The sequence below is a fragment of the Hyposmocoma kahamanoa genome, unplaced genomic scaffold (assembly GCF_003589595.1).
Source record: "Hyposmocoma kahamanoa isolate Upper Pololo Valley unplaced genomic scaffold, ASM358959v1 192, whole genome shotgun sequence".
NCBI classification, from domain to species: Eukaryota; Metazoa; Arthropoda; class Insecta; order Lepidoptera; family Cosmopterigidae; genus Hyposmocoma; species Hyposmocoma kahamanoa.
In genome coordinates, this window is record NW_020653719.1 from 10,096,421 (window position 1) to 10,114,177 (window position 17,757).

The window sequence follows — 17,757 nt, forward strand, 5'->3', positions numbered from 1 at the left end:
GCCACTCGACTACGGAGGCCGTCAAAGTAAAGTTAAAACTAATTTGGAGGTCTGAGGGCGGCCCAAGTGGGCACGTACCTTGGCTCAGGGCGCTACTGGAAACTTCCGCCAGAAGGGCGTGTTTTAGGAGATAATTTATTAGTGCACGTGCTGAAGTGGGGGGCTCTACGAGGGCGGTTGGACTGGTTAGCGATCTGGTTGGCCTTGAAAGTGATAGGGTTGTCAGGGTCGTTGAGGACTTCCCTTGGCCGACGTCTGTTTCATGAATTGGGCTTTAGTGGGGCGTCGTAAATCTATGTGAAAATTAGCGTTGCACAGGTACCACGGGGTACCCTTCGCGTTGCGCATGAATCTATTTTGGAGAGCCTGCAGGCGGTGGATGAGGGCGGGATTTGCGCGTATGCACCACCACGTGCCTCCTAGTTGACGGTTGAACACTGACAGACCCCTAACCCCTTCCACACCCGCGCTTGTGACGTTTGCGCTCGAGACAAGTATAGATAATCCACATACACTAGGTTCATGTCAAATGATACGTTTTTACTTGACGAATCCTACGTTGCCGTTGTAATTCTGCCGCCAAGCAGTAATGTGAACATTACTGCGTTCCGTTTTCGAAGGGTAAGTATGCTGGTGAAATTATAGGCACGTGGGACTTGTCAACTTATGTCTCAGGGTGTCGGGTGCAGTGGCAGTGCCCCTCAGATCTTTGTGATTTAAAGCTCTGAGTGGCGCTGCAATTCTTAGGAACACGAGTGTTGCTTACCACCAGGCATGCGACATGTTCGTCCTGTCACTTATTATTATAAAAATTAAAAAAATAGTTTTTGAAAGTGAAGTGAATGAAAGTGATCCGAATTCATTGTCCTCCAGTATCATAACGACATATTAACTCAATCTTCAGATTGAATGAATGAACCATTGCTTTAGAATGGTAAAAATCACTCAATGATAAAATACATTAAGCCCTATCGTCGTTTCTTTTTTATTTAACATGATATTTATTTGATCATAAGATTGAATTCATGTCTAGTTAAGAGTCTCATTCTCTTTAAAACGCTGTTCAAAATTCAATTTGACACTAATTTGCCTGCGATTCCACCAGAGATGTGCGACGTAGCTAGGCGGTTTGCGAGAAAAATCCACTAATTGGATTACTTCATTTTCCTAGCCTCGCTTAGCGAAATCGCTCGCCGGAAAAGGGTTAACGGAGCTAATGCGGCGAGGAATGTGTGCAAAACGGGGTACAAAACTAGAGCTACTGAAAGTATGACTTTGACACATCGCCACCGCTCACCCCACCATACCGTACCCCGCCCAGGCATAGCTGAAAAGAGTCCGTAAGTAACCTCGCACCGCCTAGCTACCTCGCACAGGTTTGATGGCAAACACCACACCTCTGGTGGAAAGGCAGCCTAACTAGGTTCGCGAAAAAACTTTCATCTATAAATTACACCATACTCAAACTAAAACCACCAGTAAACAAAGAAACTGCTTTAACTGTATATTATGCTTATAATCAATCAACTAAAAGTTATATTTTAACTGTCCGGGGAATTTCTTCTGGCATTGAGAAATTGTTAATCTTGCAAAAAGCGAGCTATAAGAATTATGACGGATATTCATAAACTGCCGGAGAGAACTTTGTAAAATAGAAAATAATTACCATAATTTCTTTGTATAGAAATTGTCATCAGAGCTCACGAAATAAAAAATGTATGGTGGAAAGATCAAACGTACACAAATTTAGTATCAGAGATCGTGAACATTACAGCGTTCCGGTTTGGAAGGGTAAGGGTGCTTGCCTACGACACGCCTATTTACTTTTATTATATTATGATTTTATATATTTTATAATTCAACAGTTGCAGTGTTACTTAGAGCTTTACATCGCAAAGATCTGAGTAGGAGTGCTCGATATATAGGCATATATCGACATTCAAAAAAATATCGATATGTGACCTTGATATATCGAATCAATCCGATATTATCCTATCATTCGGTATCGATATGTATTATCGATATATTTTATCCGATACAAGAAAAATCGTGCATAGTTGAAAGTATACAATTCAATAATTCAGTGCCTCCAATGAAAAAGGGAATAACTCAAAATCGACACTTTTCAGGAGAGACAAAAAACAATACTTTTATTGATTGTTAGTTGTTCGCATTTATTATTAGCATTTTTTTTATGATTTACTTTATACGGCTTTCGTTTGATGGGTATTGGTTAAACATCCAGTCATAATTTCAATATTTTTTAAAGTTTTTTTTTCGAGTTGTGTCCTTGTTTACGAAGAGCTTCAAGATACAACACGACTTATGTTAACAAATTTTAAGACTTAAAACATTGACTTACAATTATATGGACGTCGGGTCCGCGCTAAAAAGTGTCCGAACTTATAGGGCGTTAAAATCGTATACAGAGCGTCATTCACGCTTTAGTCTTCGTTTGTTCGACTGACAGCGAAGCAAGCAAAATTAGACAGTACTGCGATGACATTACAATTTAAATTTAACGTTTTAGTTTTTTCAAATTCTTTTACATGTCACTACGTTTAAATAGGTTGATTTGGGACATTCTTTTCGTGGTTTGTGTATTAGACCCGTCGTCCATTTATTTGTAGGTCAATGACTTAAAACGACTTATTCCTTTAGCTGCGGCTGTTCTATGGTTATAACAATACTTATGACACTCATCCTTATCACGAACAAAGAAATAGTGCGACTTATTCAAGCAAATAAAAAATGTGTATGGAAACAAATGTACGGTAAAAATAACGAAATTGTATAAAAATATGAAATGTATAGACATGCTACATTAATCTACATCTACGTTGAAATAATTATAATCGTTTAAATCTGAGTCTTCATCGGCTCTTACCGTTTTGGCAGTTGGTAGATAAAATTCATGACATTCACTGTCAATGAATGGTAGAAGAGCCAGAAGATCCTGCTTTTTCACAACCCTTACGGGGAGTAGCTTGTCATATCTGTTTGTCAACAAATTACTAAGATCTTTGACTCTTCCGAACATCAAGTATGTACTCGATCAACCGAATCTCTGGAATTAAAGACTTTAGAAAATATTTTACACTAGCTATTACTGGTTCTTTCCTTCACTATTGACTATTGTAAAAGTAGCAAACTTACGTCACAAGCATTACTTCTTGGTTCAATTATTCCAAGTTTTTGGATCTCTCTCTCCTAATTAACTCCCTCTGAAAGCAAAGAAAAAAATAAATAACTGAATACATGACTACTAAAATAATAACCAAAGATTACCTAAAAATAATAAAAATGTATACGTACATATAAATTGTGCCTAAAAGTTGTTATTGTTGGAACTATAGGTTACTTACATTAATCTACTTAGTCATAAGTTTGTAATTAAATATTATATGTAAGTATTTATTTATTTATTTTAGGAAGGTTTACAGCTATAAGTTAAACATGACAATCTAAACATTATCAAAAAAAATGCCTATTACAAACCTCCACATTTGGATATCAAAATTACAAACCAATAAGTAATGCTGATCTTACTTACATTTTTATAGTTTAAGGCAGTCATAAAAATAAATATCTCGTATATATTTCGATTGCTTTATATATGTTACATAGAAATCAATATCCATATGTATACACCTTACATCTATTGTATAAAATATAAAAGAAGTTTGAGCATAGCTACAATTATTATTGTCTATGCTATGATCCAGGCTTTGGATCTTTCTTGGTGCTACAAGTTTCGTTGGCTATTCAGCGCGGAAATGCTGCCAGTGCTATGGGGACGTTTGAGCCAGCTAAGATTCAGAGCGGTCCTGTTTCACTCTTATAGTTAAATAGAAATGACTAAGTCTAGCGAATTAAATAAAAAATGTATCAAGATTGTTTACATTTAGTTAAGTATCTAAACAAATGGACTATAGTAATGCTTACATTACTGCTTGGCGTCAGAAATTGGTAAAATGGCAGTATTTCCCTAAGCGAACTATTTCATTAGAAGCTCTACTGCTACTAAATATTTGATCGGTTCGATTCCCCAATGAGGCAAGCAACGTTTAAAAAAATCTTCGAATGTAGAATTACTTACTGATATAAATAAAATAATTTCTTCATGAAGTAAAATATCCTAACTACAATACTGAAGGTAATTTTGCCCTGTATATTACGAGTGCGCCTAAAATGTCCGATACGATAGTTAGTAAGGTGCTATCGGCACACCGGAAGTCACTTAATAAACAGTATTAATTTATATGTCTTAAATTGTTGTAGTATGTATGACGTGCGAGTCTTCTACAATAAACTGGAGGCAATTTTTTTCACACACGCAGGATGTATCGTGTATATCACGAGACTTTACCGCTGTCAGCGCAAAGCCGACCGTTAACGCGCTGAGACAGGCGCGGATTTAGGCAGGTTATATCGGGTGAAAATTAACAATAATCCTTTGTCGCAATAAACAAGTTGCTAAGGATCGACCAAGGTGAATTTACGACCAAATGAATAGGCATCGCATGCTTTCATGAACAACCCGGGAAGATAATTTTGTAATACCAAGAACGGGCCCTATAAGTCATGCGCCTGGTAGTAAGCGACATGCCTATCTATAACAGTTGCAAATGCCACTCAGAGGTTTGAATCGCAAAGATCTGAGGGGCACTGCCACTGCGCCCGTCACTCTGAGACATAAGTTGACCTGATTGAGCACCCTTACCCTTTAAACTGGAACGCAGTAATGCTCACATTACTGCTCGGCGACAGAAATAGATAAGGTGTACTTCCCTAGACGATCTCTTTCACAAGGAGGTCTGCTGCTACTCATTCATAATCATAAGGCACATTCCCCTGAGAAGAATGAGTAAGAAGTTCTAGGGGTTGTTTGTTGTAGCTGCCAGACCCAAGTAAAAGATGATGAGGATCTCGACGATTATAAGATGGTTTACACGAGTAGTGATATAAATCGCTAAACATTGGTGGTTTCTGATAGAAGTACAATTAAAAAGTGAACGTCCTTTTTAGCCTTTTTGATACAAAGAGTTCTTTAAATTGTGGTAGGGATGAAATAACATGCATGTGGTGTTACTTGATTGGTTTAAAATAGACGCCTACGTAATGTGCCCTGGACCTGAAAGTTATATTAAATTTTATTATAAAAATTCTGTTGCGTTCGCAATATTCGTTGTAAATTGATATTTGTTCAAGATTATTATTTATATAATTCATTTTCAAATATAATAGATAGAAACAACATGATATCGCTAAGCGGATCACTCAGATCGTGGATTTTTGTCATCCAAATACGCAGAAACTAATATCCTTTTGTATAAAGCTTTTGTTCCACAATAGGAATCTTATTAAAGTATACATTTCATTTTTTCGGATCCAAATCGCTTATATTTGTTTTTTTAAACAAACGCTCCGTGCCCTTTACTGGGGTAAGGGGTAGGGTTGTCACATTACTAATTTAGGTGTACCTATAGGTTGTAAGTATAAATTTAGTAGTAGCAGAGCTCCTTGTAAAAATGTTCGTCGAGAAGTACTGCCATCTTACCTATTTCTGTCGCCAAGCATTAAGAGTGGTTACACAGTCATAAAACTGTGATGCTACGTCGCATCGCAGAAATCTACGAGCTCGCACGATGCATCGCAAGAATTAGCGAATTGGTCCACATCGCACATTCCTGCGATCTTAAGAGGGAGCTGAGGAAAAATTCCTAATCTTCGATTTGATTTTAGAGGGGTATATCCACTTTAAATTTAAAAATAAAATGTTGTATGAGTAACTACACGATATATTCAAGCATAGACACTAATCAGAAACATAAAACAATATAGTTTCCTCGATAGATGAAAATCACGAAATGACCTCTAATTTTCACATTTTTTCGATTCATCCTCGAAATGCTACAGGTTATTAGGACAAAAATTAGATAATTAATTATATTTATGCATGATCGAGAACTGTCACTACGGTTTTTTTTAATCCCTTTAGTTTTAGAGTTATTCCGCTAAAACGAATTTGGTACTTTTAATGTGCAAAATTCAACATCTCCTGTCGCATGTCACGCGAACTTCAGGCATATATTTGTTTCACAAATTTGGGCGGAGCCAACGTCAAAACTTTTTTGGCATGCTCCCTCTTAATCGTTGTGTTTTTTCCTATACTTTCTTATCAATAAGAGCAAACAGACCTAGTTTAAAAAATACGTTCAGTACGGTTGACGATGGTCGAAGGAATGGTTACCCGAACCGTGGCAGTAAGATGCCTTGCCGCACGAAATCGCATCGCAGCAATTCGCATCGCGTCATTTCGCAGTTTTGTATTTCGACACTTGTGTATAAGGGTTGAAAAGAGCAAGATTTTAAGCAGCGATGCAAGCGCGCGACTGCATCGATACAAACGCGCGATTGCATCGCTGCTAAAACTCTCGGTGTGTGACCACTAATGTAGGCATTAGTGCGTTCCGATTTTGAAAGGAAATTATAGGCACAAGGAACTTATCATCTTATGTCTCATGGTGACGGAATGCCACTGCAGCGTCTCTCAGTTCTTTACGACTTAAAGCTCTGAGTGGCACTGCAACTGCTATAAATAGGCGTGTCGGTTAACACCGGCACAAAACTTGTTCGTCCTGTCATTTGGAATCATAAAAAAAGATGGTAAAGTCATCAACAAGTTATGTTTAACATTAATTTTATTTATGCTCAGGTTACAATGTCCCATAAATATATATCTTATAGACTAACTTTTTCATTACATAATAATATAATAACTCTTTTTATTTATTTACACATATGGACCGCGACGTGTTACGCAACGTGGGTTCCTCGGAAACATCGGACTAGTACTTATGTGGTCTGTGGTCGGTACATAACACCCTTCGGCCAAAAGTTCTCCTTCATGAAGGTCGACAGATGTTGAGTTGGTACTCTCACCACAAATGAATTAAAATTCACATTGAGGCAGAACCCTTCAGGGCAGCATTGGCTTTCATCCGTATGTACTCCACAGTATCCGCAAACTTTGTGGATTAATGAAGTCGTGACACGTACAACAACGTCGTCGGTACCGCTAAACGCAATAGATGATTGGGGCCAGTCGGAGCGGTGCTACTAAGGTTACGGCTAGTGTACTTCATTTTCTTTTCCACCTTTTTGAAACCGCCCTCTTCGCACTGGTCTACTCGTTTCGGTGGTACTAACGACAGCTCCAGGGATGAGTTTCCGTTTTTTCGTTTCTGAATGCAAACCACCCAAAAAATAGTTGCCCTAGATCGGCATTACAGACGCAGGTGAATCGAGTCCTGTCAGATCGAAGGAATTTTTCTTAGAGACCCCCCACAGCGTCTTTGGAGCGTCAGCGTCTAAACGACAACCGCGCGGCGGCGGGCGGCGGCAACGCCAGCGCATGGTCAATGGGCGATTACTTGGAGTCTACTCCCGTTCTTTTGATTTAGTCGGCTATTACTTATTTCACAGTATTTGTTTCGGACGGATGTCGGATAGACCCTCTAAATAGTCCCGAACGTCCGGTATACGTCGCGCTGGCGTGGCGCGGCCGCCACGCGGACTTTGTGTCGAGGCTGTACGTGCGTTGGCAAGACGCTAACGTTTGATATCATGGTGCTAAAAATCATGGTATACCATAAAATCAATATTGCTATTGTTTTTGATCCAATTTGTAATTATCGCGAAAGCCTAAAGTGCCCAGTACACGAGGAGAATTTTAGGCGCGCCTAACGCGTGGTGACCGCCCGGTTAACACGCTTTCATGTACATTAATGGCGAACCTGAATTCTGTTTACTAGACAACAACATTTAAATTCCTCTAAATAAGACAACCGCGCGCGCGGTCGCCGCGTGGGCCACCGCGCGGTCCGCCGCGTAGAACAAATTCGCGTGCCCGGGACCCACATTTAAGTTAAAACGTAAAGTTACTACGTTAAAATTAATTCATTTTTATTTATTTATGTCAATTTTAGTTTAGTTTAGTTTTGTACTTGTAATTATGGATGTAATTTATCCGAGAAAATAAATAAATGAGTAAAGGTTAAATAAATAGAGCATCTTTTGCCATGACTGTTAGACGTACGCGGTTGCTGCGTGGGGGCAACGCGGACTCCGCGACCACACGGGGTGAGCGCGATCAAATTCGTGTCGAATAGATGCGCCCTAATACCTCGATATGCATATTTATTTATTTATTTCCATGAGGAATTTTATTTGAAGTAGACATTAAACGAATGTGCAACTTTAAAAAGACAACTGTCAAGTACAGCCCGTTTATTGTTAACCGATTTCAAAAACTGGAGGAGATTCGATTGGTTTGGAATGTATTGTTTGTGTGTATGTTTCTTTTATGCCTGGTGGTAAGCGACATGCTTATCCATAACGCCTATTGTTAAACTGACTTCGGTGATTCTTTTTTGTTGGAACGTCAAAAGTTTTGTAAAAAGTCATGGAACAAAGGTTTATGGCGTTAGTAATATGGTTCTGCGAGGCTATTAGTATTTTACAAGTAAGCCTGTATAAAAATGTGTTCTTTAAGTTACTTGAATACAGCTCTGTGTCTAGCTAAAACAAAATTAATCCTACGTGTGCGTGCGAGACCCGGCTGAACGACGCATTTTTCAGGCTTACTTATTGGGGCTCGACACTCCATTAAAATTACACCTAACTTTTATACGTGCGTGGTGTTAGCGTAAAAGGCGCTTTTACGACGTCTTATAGTAAAAACCTCGCATTTACCGGACTACATTTGCTCCGCAGCGTCGTAACTGAAACGTTTTTCGCAATATTGTCTAGAGATATGTTAAAATAATTATTGATGCAAACACAGAACAATAAATACAGTAGAATTACTTAGTGGGCGTGGACGTGTGCAAACAGTACGTCGAGTACCACATACTTGTGCTCCGTCCACCATTTCAATAATGAGAATAATTTATGACGTCGTCGAGACACACATGATGTTAAAACTAAAATACAACATAGTATATGAAACTATTTTTCCGGATTTAAATCGCGTATATTTGTTTTTTTCAAACAAGCCAACGTTTCGGGCCCCTTTACAGGTCCCATGGTCACGGTTGACTGAGGTGGTACAGTCATCAACCAGTTATGTCTAATATTAATGCAAACTACCCTATCTTTTCACTATAGATACAAAAGTTATTAATTAAATGCCTTATTTTTAATTTTACAAAGAACATTCCAATCCAGGCACGGCAATCCGGAAAAATAGTTTCATTTTCTATGTGTAACAATCGCGAAAACCTAAGAACTCGATAAAATACAATATCATGAATTAAAAACTAAAATACGGTACAATAAAAATGCACGAGCGAAACACATACTTTACTTTAAAAGATTAATAATAAATGCGTGTCGAGGAGCACGCAAACGGGTCTTAATCAGCTGGTTTTCAGCAAGCCCGATTCACGTGAAGCACGGACTCGAGCGCAAACAAAACAAATACCTAACGTGTGTGTGAAACTTGGTATGTACTAAAATATTTATACTAAATTATATAATATGAATAAATAAATCAGTATAAGTGTAAACTAAATAACATGTTATTATAATAGGTAAATATTGTGTGCACTTGAATAGTGTGTGAGAAATGAATAAACATTTCGACCTTCATGTTACTCGTAGACGTCTATCGTTCGTCGTCTATATTCGTCCGCTGTAGTCGTGTCATTCATCTCGCGCAAAACCTCGAAAATCGTGGAAAAGTGCCTTATTTTGCTACATGGAATGCAAAAATTATAATCGCACCTGTTATCCGTAGTGGTGTTCCATATCATCGTTAGTATTATTTTATTTAGTTTTAATAAATTTTCCATTTTCTGTGTAAACCTTATACCGCTACAATAAGATCGACTTTTTCCTGGAAAACGTTTATAGGCGTTAATCATTCGTATTAAAGCTATTGCCGTTACATGGCAGCACATTGAATGAAATTTCAATAATAAAATCTAAACGTCGTAACTTGCAATAATATCATTGACTTACAATTATATGGACGTCGGGTCTGCGCTAAAAAGTGTCCGAACTTATAGGGCGTTAAAATCGTATACAGAGCGTCATTCACGCTTTAGTCTTCGTTTGTTCGACTGACAGCGAAGCAAGCAAAATTAGACAGTACTGCGATGACATTACAATTTAAATTCAACGTTTTAGCTTTTTCATATTCCTTTACATGTCACTACGTTTAAATAGGTTGACTTGGGACATTTTTTTCGTGGTTTTTGTATTAGATCCGTCGTCCATTTATTTGTAAGTCAATGAATAATATGTATTGATTTTCTAACGATATGCCAACTGAGTAACGTTTAATAGTTATTTGTTTTGCAAGGCTGCAAAGTTGTTGTTTGACGCAAGTGCTTGTATTGAAACCTGAGCAAGCGAAGGACTAAGATTGATCGAGTGGTTCAAAAATAGATTCCTAAGCGTAGCGAAGGTTTCAAGCCACGAGACCCAAAACAACTTTGCTGCCGAGCGAAACACACAACTTGTCATCTCACTATAGCGAGGAAAATGGTAGATGAAAGCAAAACTGTTGAACTATAAAACATCAGTTTTTTTTTATTAAAGGAAAAAGTTTATCTTCGCATGCGTTCTAAATTTACACATTTTCAATTTTTATTCTTGCTTGTACTTTTATTCTGTGTGATTTGACAGGGCCTTTGAGTCGGAAATTATCTATCAATATCTGAAAAATTACAATTCCGCTGTAGACATTACATTTTGGTTTTTTTAATCAGTCTAAGGTTCGTATTAACCACATATCATTATAATTATTTAATCTTAAAAAAAAGAAAAATCAAGCCTTAACCTGTAATTACTGGTACTTAGATTTCATATTTTGTTTTGCGCCATCTCTGAATTACTTTGACTGATTTTAATGCGTTCGTTAACTATAATTAAATTAAGTCATTTTAAAATTTACGTTAAAAACAAAAGTTACTTACGTATTACGCGAGTGTGTCAACAGTTTTTTTAGGCAGGTGATATCAGGTGAAAATTAACAGTAATACTTTGTCGCAATAAACAAGTCGCTAAGGGTCTACCAAGGTAAATTTACCACGACCAAATGAATATGGCATTGCATACTTTCATGAACAAGCGGGGAAGATAATTTTATTATACCCAGTGACGGGACGAACAAGTCGTGCGCTTGGTGCTAAGCGACACGCCTATCCATAACAGTTGTAGTGTTACTCGGAGCTTGAAATCGTTAAGTTCTAAAGGGCACTGCCATGTAATTTCACCAGCACGCGTACACAGCAATGCTGACATTACTGGTTGGCGGCAGAAATATGTACGGTTCTTTTTTTGTATTATTATTTTATTTACAATCGGCCGCCAGGCCATAAGCGAATCTTTTGAACAAGAGCCGTTTTTGGTGGAGCGGCCAGTGCCGCACCTCCTAACTGTAGAACATGGCCTCGCTTAAGTCGTTTGACGATAGTTGATGGATCTAGAAGTTCCGCGATGAGTGGGTTCGGGTACAGGCACTATTTTGGCAGGCAGGATAGTCGTTCTTTGTGCTTAGTCTTATGTCGGTCGATCTCAGCAGCTACCGATATGACGTTTAGATGACCATGTATCTCTTTTGTTGCTATTTTATGTCTATTTATATGGGTGTGTGTAGTAAAAATTACTTATAATATGATGAAATCTTGCTAAATTCTTGTATATATGTATGTATATATGTCTTACAAATTTATACATTATCTTTTTTCCTATCAAATAGTTTTGTAAGCTAAGGACAATTATAATCTCTCCCGCTCGTTTTGGAATGCTCAGCTTTAAATTGCTGTTAAATGTATTAAAAACTAACTTAACTGTTCTTGTTACAATGCTAACGAAGGGAGTGGATGTTGGCTATCTCAAAAACCGTAAGTATTTATTTTACATTTACGTATCGATTAATCGAATTTGCTAACCAACTGCATTTTCAATTGTTATTTTGCAATCGCAATGCAGTTTGTCTAAGTACTGCCCCATTTCAATTTTATTAATACAACACCATTTTGTAAAATTTCGTGACCTTTGTTTAAAAAGGTTTCAACGGAGACAATTCTACGAATTAAATTAGTCGATAACTTTTTTATGCTTTAATAGGAGTGCTACAAAATTCCATATAAGCATCCATAATTTGTTTCATGTAAGTATCATTATTTTTAAGACTTTCATGTGATAAAAACCACTTTTGATCTATGACCACATGTGGTTTTAAACACGAAACACACAGAGAGCGGGAGCGGATCAGGCGCGAGACGGGTCGGGACGACAACACAACGAGCCCGGGTGCGTGCGCCAGTCGCGCGTGTTGTCGTCCATATAAATACACGGAATTAGACCCGTCCCGACCTGCAGATCGATTCAGAACCTTACGATAAATCTGTTGTCGATCGAATCGATTAGATATCGTACGATTTCTTTTCATTTTTATTCACAATAACCGAATCGAACGTCAAACTGTCGTATTCGAAACCGAACCGAAGTGACGTCACACCCGAATGATTACTCGTACTGACCCGCGCCCGATCCGCATCCGCTCTCTGTGTATTTCACGATTTGTACCAAAGGTATATTTTGCTGGTCATGATAAAACATAAAAAAACCGACCTCAAAAGTACGTGGAATTACGTCTGTTTGCTAAGTTTTATTGATATATCCCCTAGATAATATATAAATCGGTTCTCACTACTCAAAGTATATTGAGAGAAAAACGCCTTGAATTGGAGAAATAGTAAAATCAACCATTAAAATAATTGCTCCTAAATTAAAATTAGGCGCTATTTATAAAAATGAATCTTCATGCGTGAACATCCTTAGAGGTGGATGAATTTCTTCAAAATGAAATAGGACCACTATGGAAGTACCCCCTTTCCAACAAAAAAAAAATTATGAAAATCTGTTTACAAATACCGGAGTTATCGCGTAACATACATACAAAAAAAGAACATACAGTCGAATTGAGAACCTCCTCCTTTTTTCAAGTCGGTTAAAATAAGAATAATTTAAGTGACTTTTGTAAAATCCAAAAAAGAATCCTTTTCAATAAAACGTGTTTACATATTTTATTTATATCCACAGTTGCCGCCACCGCCCCATATCGAGCTGATGATGTCTATGCCATACATCCGAACTGCTTTCAAGAGGCCCACCGTGAGAGTACGACGTAAGTTTTCGTTCTTAATATTCCACATAAATTTACGAATCTTGCTGAAAATCAAAGCAATTAATGGACGAACCAATTGACTAAGTTTGCACAACAGCTGCTATAAGGCTTTTTAAATTTTAAAAGTTTTATAATAAAATTTAGGCAAGATTACCCTTTTAAACCGTTTATGATTTTTTTTTGTGCTTTTAAGCAAGAAAAATTACAATCTTTACTAGTGATTGTAATTCATTCCTTAAAAATCAGATTCATCAATCTTGTTTCACTCATCCTCTACGTGGCACTATACCTTCGTCTATGTCGCACTTATGTGGTCTGTGGTCGCACTGTACATCTATCCATCACAATCACTTCGTGGATATTTCTCAAAGCTCTCATTTCCACTACTTTAAGTAGCAGTAGAGATCCTGTAAAAAGAATTCGTCCAGGGAAGTACTGCCACCTTACCTATTTCTGCCGCCGAGCAGTAATGCTCACATTACTGCATTCCGGTTTGGGAGGGTAAGGATGCTGGGACTTGTCAACTTATGTCTCAGGATGACAGGCGCAGTGCCGATGCCTCTCAGATCTTTGTGATTTTGATATTTGCGATTTCAAGCTCTGAGTGGTACTGCAACTGTTATGGACAGGCGTGTCACTTACTACAAGGCCCACGACTTGTTCGTACCGTCACTTGGTATTATAAAGATCTCAGTACAGGGTGCTAAAAAAACCGACCTCCCCTAATATACCAACCACCCTCGGAGGTGTAATATTTTCTTCAAATTACCCAGAAATGAAATCTACCGAGGCACACTTTTTCCAACAAAAAAATAATTTCAAAATCGGTTCACAGACGTATGATGATGAATTATCACGTAACATACAAAAAAATACAGTTCAATTAAGAACCTACTCCTTTTTTTTGCAGATGGTTAAAAAGAAACATTCATACTTTCCATGTTCTGCGTTGTAACGTGAATTATTAATTTTCATCAAAACTGTAAGCTAGGCCAGTTAGTAATAAAATTATTGGTAATAATAATAAATAGCGAACAACACCCTGTATAGACGTATCTAACTATTACTAAATCTAAACCGTAAATACAAGTAAACGTAAATAAGTTATGCGGAAAACGAACGTAACCTGCAAGCTCAGTCGGAAGTTAATTGCCAGTGAAAAGGTTAATAAAGGATATTGAAGCGTGGGTTTTCGGGAAATAACTAACACATTGCTTGCGGTTCATTTGTAACCTTGTTCATATAGGGTGTAACAAAAATATAAGTCCATATTTCAGTTGCAAAAGAATCGAATATATATAGGGTTATGTAAAAAACTAACAACCTCGCAGAACTGTATTACTAACATCATAAACAACAACTATTGTTCCATGATTTTTTATTATTAATCAGATTTTTCGTGAAAAATTAAAATATTTCAATAGATCGCTCGCTCTAAGTTATAACTCTGTGCAGCAACAAAAGAAAGCGCTGTCGCTAGCGATAGCGTAAATATTGATGCAAAACGCACAGGAGCGGGGGTGGGGCACAGGAGCGGGGATGGGCATCGTCGAGGATGACCGAGAACGCTTGCACTTTGTACTTACATAACAACAAAATACAGATACAAAAAATGTTAGATGGTTCAACAAAAACTGAAACATTTATTTTTGATAAATTATTATATTTTGTAAGAAGTCATGAAACAAATTTCTTGTTTATGATGTCGGCAATATAGCCCAGAAAGGTTGTTAATACTTTACAAATTACTCTGTATAGCTTTCAATTTGAGTTTTCTATACAAATCGCGTTACGCAAATTCATTTTTCACAAATTGAATTTTCAAGTCGCGTTTAAAATTGAAATAAATAATGTGTAAGCTAAAAGGTTGTGGTGATCATTGTGGGCTCTGTACGGTGCTTATTCTTACACGGAATCGTCACCAGCAATTAACACTACGCTAAGGCCTGGCGCCAACTGACGGGGCGGAGCGGCAGGGGATCCTTCGGCACCCCTACATGCAAGCGCACACTGTGTGGGTATTAATTGCTGGTGTTGAAATGAAATATGACATAAATACACCAAAGGTGCATGTAGCCAAAAGCGACGACAACGTACCAACTTATACACGCGTATTTTTATTTCACCATGTACAGCATACAGTGTAATAAACAAACTTGACGGTACACGAAAATAGCCTCCTCGCACTACGTGCGTACGTATTTCTTTCCTATAGGTACTTCTGGGGCAACAATCGGTGAATACCTTACGCCGATTTGGCAAATTCTTTCACCACGATGGCAAATTTTATAATGTATGCCTCGGAACAGTAAATACGGTAGAAGTCATTGACTTACAATTATATGGACGTCGGGTCCGCGCTAAAAAGTGTCCGCACTTGTAAGGCGCTAAAATCGTGTACAGAGCGCGACACTCCGCTTTAGTCTTCATTTGTTCTACGGACAGCGCGATACTGCGATGACATTACAATTTAAATTTCGAATAGGTTGACTTGGGATATTTTTTTTCGTGGTTTTTGTATAAGACCCGTCGTCCATTTATTTGTAAGTCAATGGTAGAAGTGGTTAGTTGACATCCGACGCCGACGACAGACCTACTTGAGCTCTGTCCGCCATTTTCGCTTTGTACACAACCTTACCAAGGTTGTGTCATTCTTTCCCGCAAATTCTCTAAAATCGCAGAAAAATGCCATATTGTGCTGTTTTGAAGTGCAAAAATGATAGCCGTACATAAAACGTTACCCGTTGTAGTATTTCATGTCATCGGTAAGTCTTACTTTAATTAATTTTCAATTTTCTGATTATCGAGTTGATTCAGATGTTAATCGTTCGTCGTAGTCCAGCTACTGGCCGCAAGAAGGCAGCACGTGGAATAAATATCAATATAAAATCAAAACGTTGTAACTTGCAAAAGGCATTGAGATTTCAACGATATAGCGACTGGGTAAAGTTTAAATTATATTAACGATTCACAATTTATAATTATTAATACAAAGATCGAGCACTCAGAAAAACATCCTTCGATCCGACCGAATTCGAACCGACGCCTTCTAACATACCGTGCCAGACGCTACACCGGCTGATAACTGTAAAGGTATCCAACTGGATGACGAAATACTGTAGACTAGGCTGTACTCTTTGAGTAGAATTGCTGGCTGAACATAGGTAATGATTATAGTTTGTATTTGGAACGCTAAGAAAATAAGGGAGGATCTTGACATATCATATTAAGATCATTGTTTCGTAACCCTACGCCAAAATTATGTAAAAAAGTGAAATAAAGTATAAAATTGAAGATTATTACAGTTTGAGTTTATAGAAATGCCTCTCGCCACGTAATCTGAGCTACCCCCTATTTCAATACTGTCATTGATTTCTCATAGATGGCGCTACGGCTAAAAAGCCGTTAAAAACCAAGTACAAAGACAACGAGCACATAGAAAAATTCGTGAGGTCGTTTCGTGGCTTAGTTGGTATAGCTTCTGACACGGTATGCTAGAAGACGTCCGTTCGAATCCGACCTGATAAAAGGATTTTTTCTGGGTGCTCGATCTTTCTATTAATAATTATAAGAAAGTAGTAGAGTAATTTCACTTAAAAAAATATTGTATATCAATTCAATAAAATTGTTAATTCAGAATTTGTTATAGGTTTTTGAATTACGAACTATACACTCAACATAGTCCCGCACTAGGGAAACCCTGTGTCGCGGGTGCCATGGACACACATAGACAACCACAAATTACACCCAAGCTCACGAGATAAATAAATGTAGGCCATACAAATATTTTTCCCGGCCCGGGAATCAAACCTGGGATCTCTGGGTGGCAGTCGTAATGGTAACCGTTCGGCCACGGAGGTAGTAACTATGACCAATCATTATAAAGATTTCGTAGTGTTTATTATTTGTTTGAGTGAGTTAAAAAAGCATTTTCATTGTTTTTTTCCGTGGTATATGCGAACTATACGATAAGAAGAAGACGTTACAAACGAGGATATTTCTTTGATTTTTAATTATATGGCAATTTGGACTGAGTGATAGTCAGAAGTAGATAAGTTTCCCATATATATATCGACAGGATTACGAGTAATAAAGGTATTTACCAGAGAAATTCGCATGCTTACAAGTGAGATATTTCGACTATTTATAAAAAAAACTTGGTGGCAGATGTTGTAGAACCATGGCTTACAAAATTATATTGTTTGACTGTAACAAAGGGCAAAATTAGAGAAATAGATAGATATATATATATTTGTAAGCCATTTGTAAGCATACACGGTAAATACAGTTTATATATTTAAGATTACACTTATGGTTCAGCTTGTTGCGCCAATAACTGGCACGCAAATATTAATAGCAAATATTGTTCACATTTATTACATATAGTCATATTACTTATACAATATAGTCATTTGCCTATGCCACAATTTCGTAGACATAGACAGACGTTGAAATGCTTTTGACTCTAGAAATGTCTATTCACCATTGACTTACAAATAAATGGACGACGACGGGTCTAATACAAAAACCACGAAAAAAATGTCCCAAGTCAA

At 37.6% G+C, this 17,757-nt stretch overlaps 1 protein-coding gene across 1 annotated transcript in view; it reads left to right on the forward strand.

Annotated features, from left to right (window-relative positions):
- The window catches only part of LOC113226606, an 86,095-nt gene that overhangs the window by 34,463 nt on the left and 33,875 nt on the right, over nucleotides 1-17,757 (forward strand). The window contains exon 2 of the mRNA XM_026459306.1: nucleotides 13,120-13,204. Coding sequence (XP_026315091.1) covers nucleotides 13,147-13,204 — 58 coding nt within the window. The 5' untranslated portion in view covers nucleotides 13,120-13,146. The remainder of the gene's footprint in view (nucleotides 1-13,119; nucleotides 13,205-17,757) is intronic.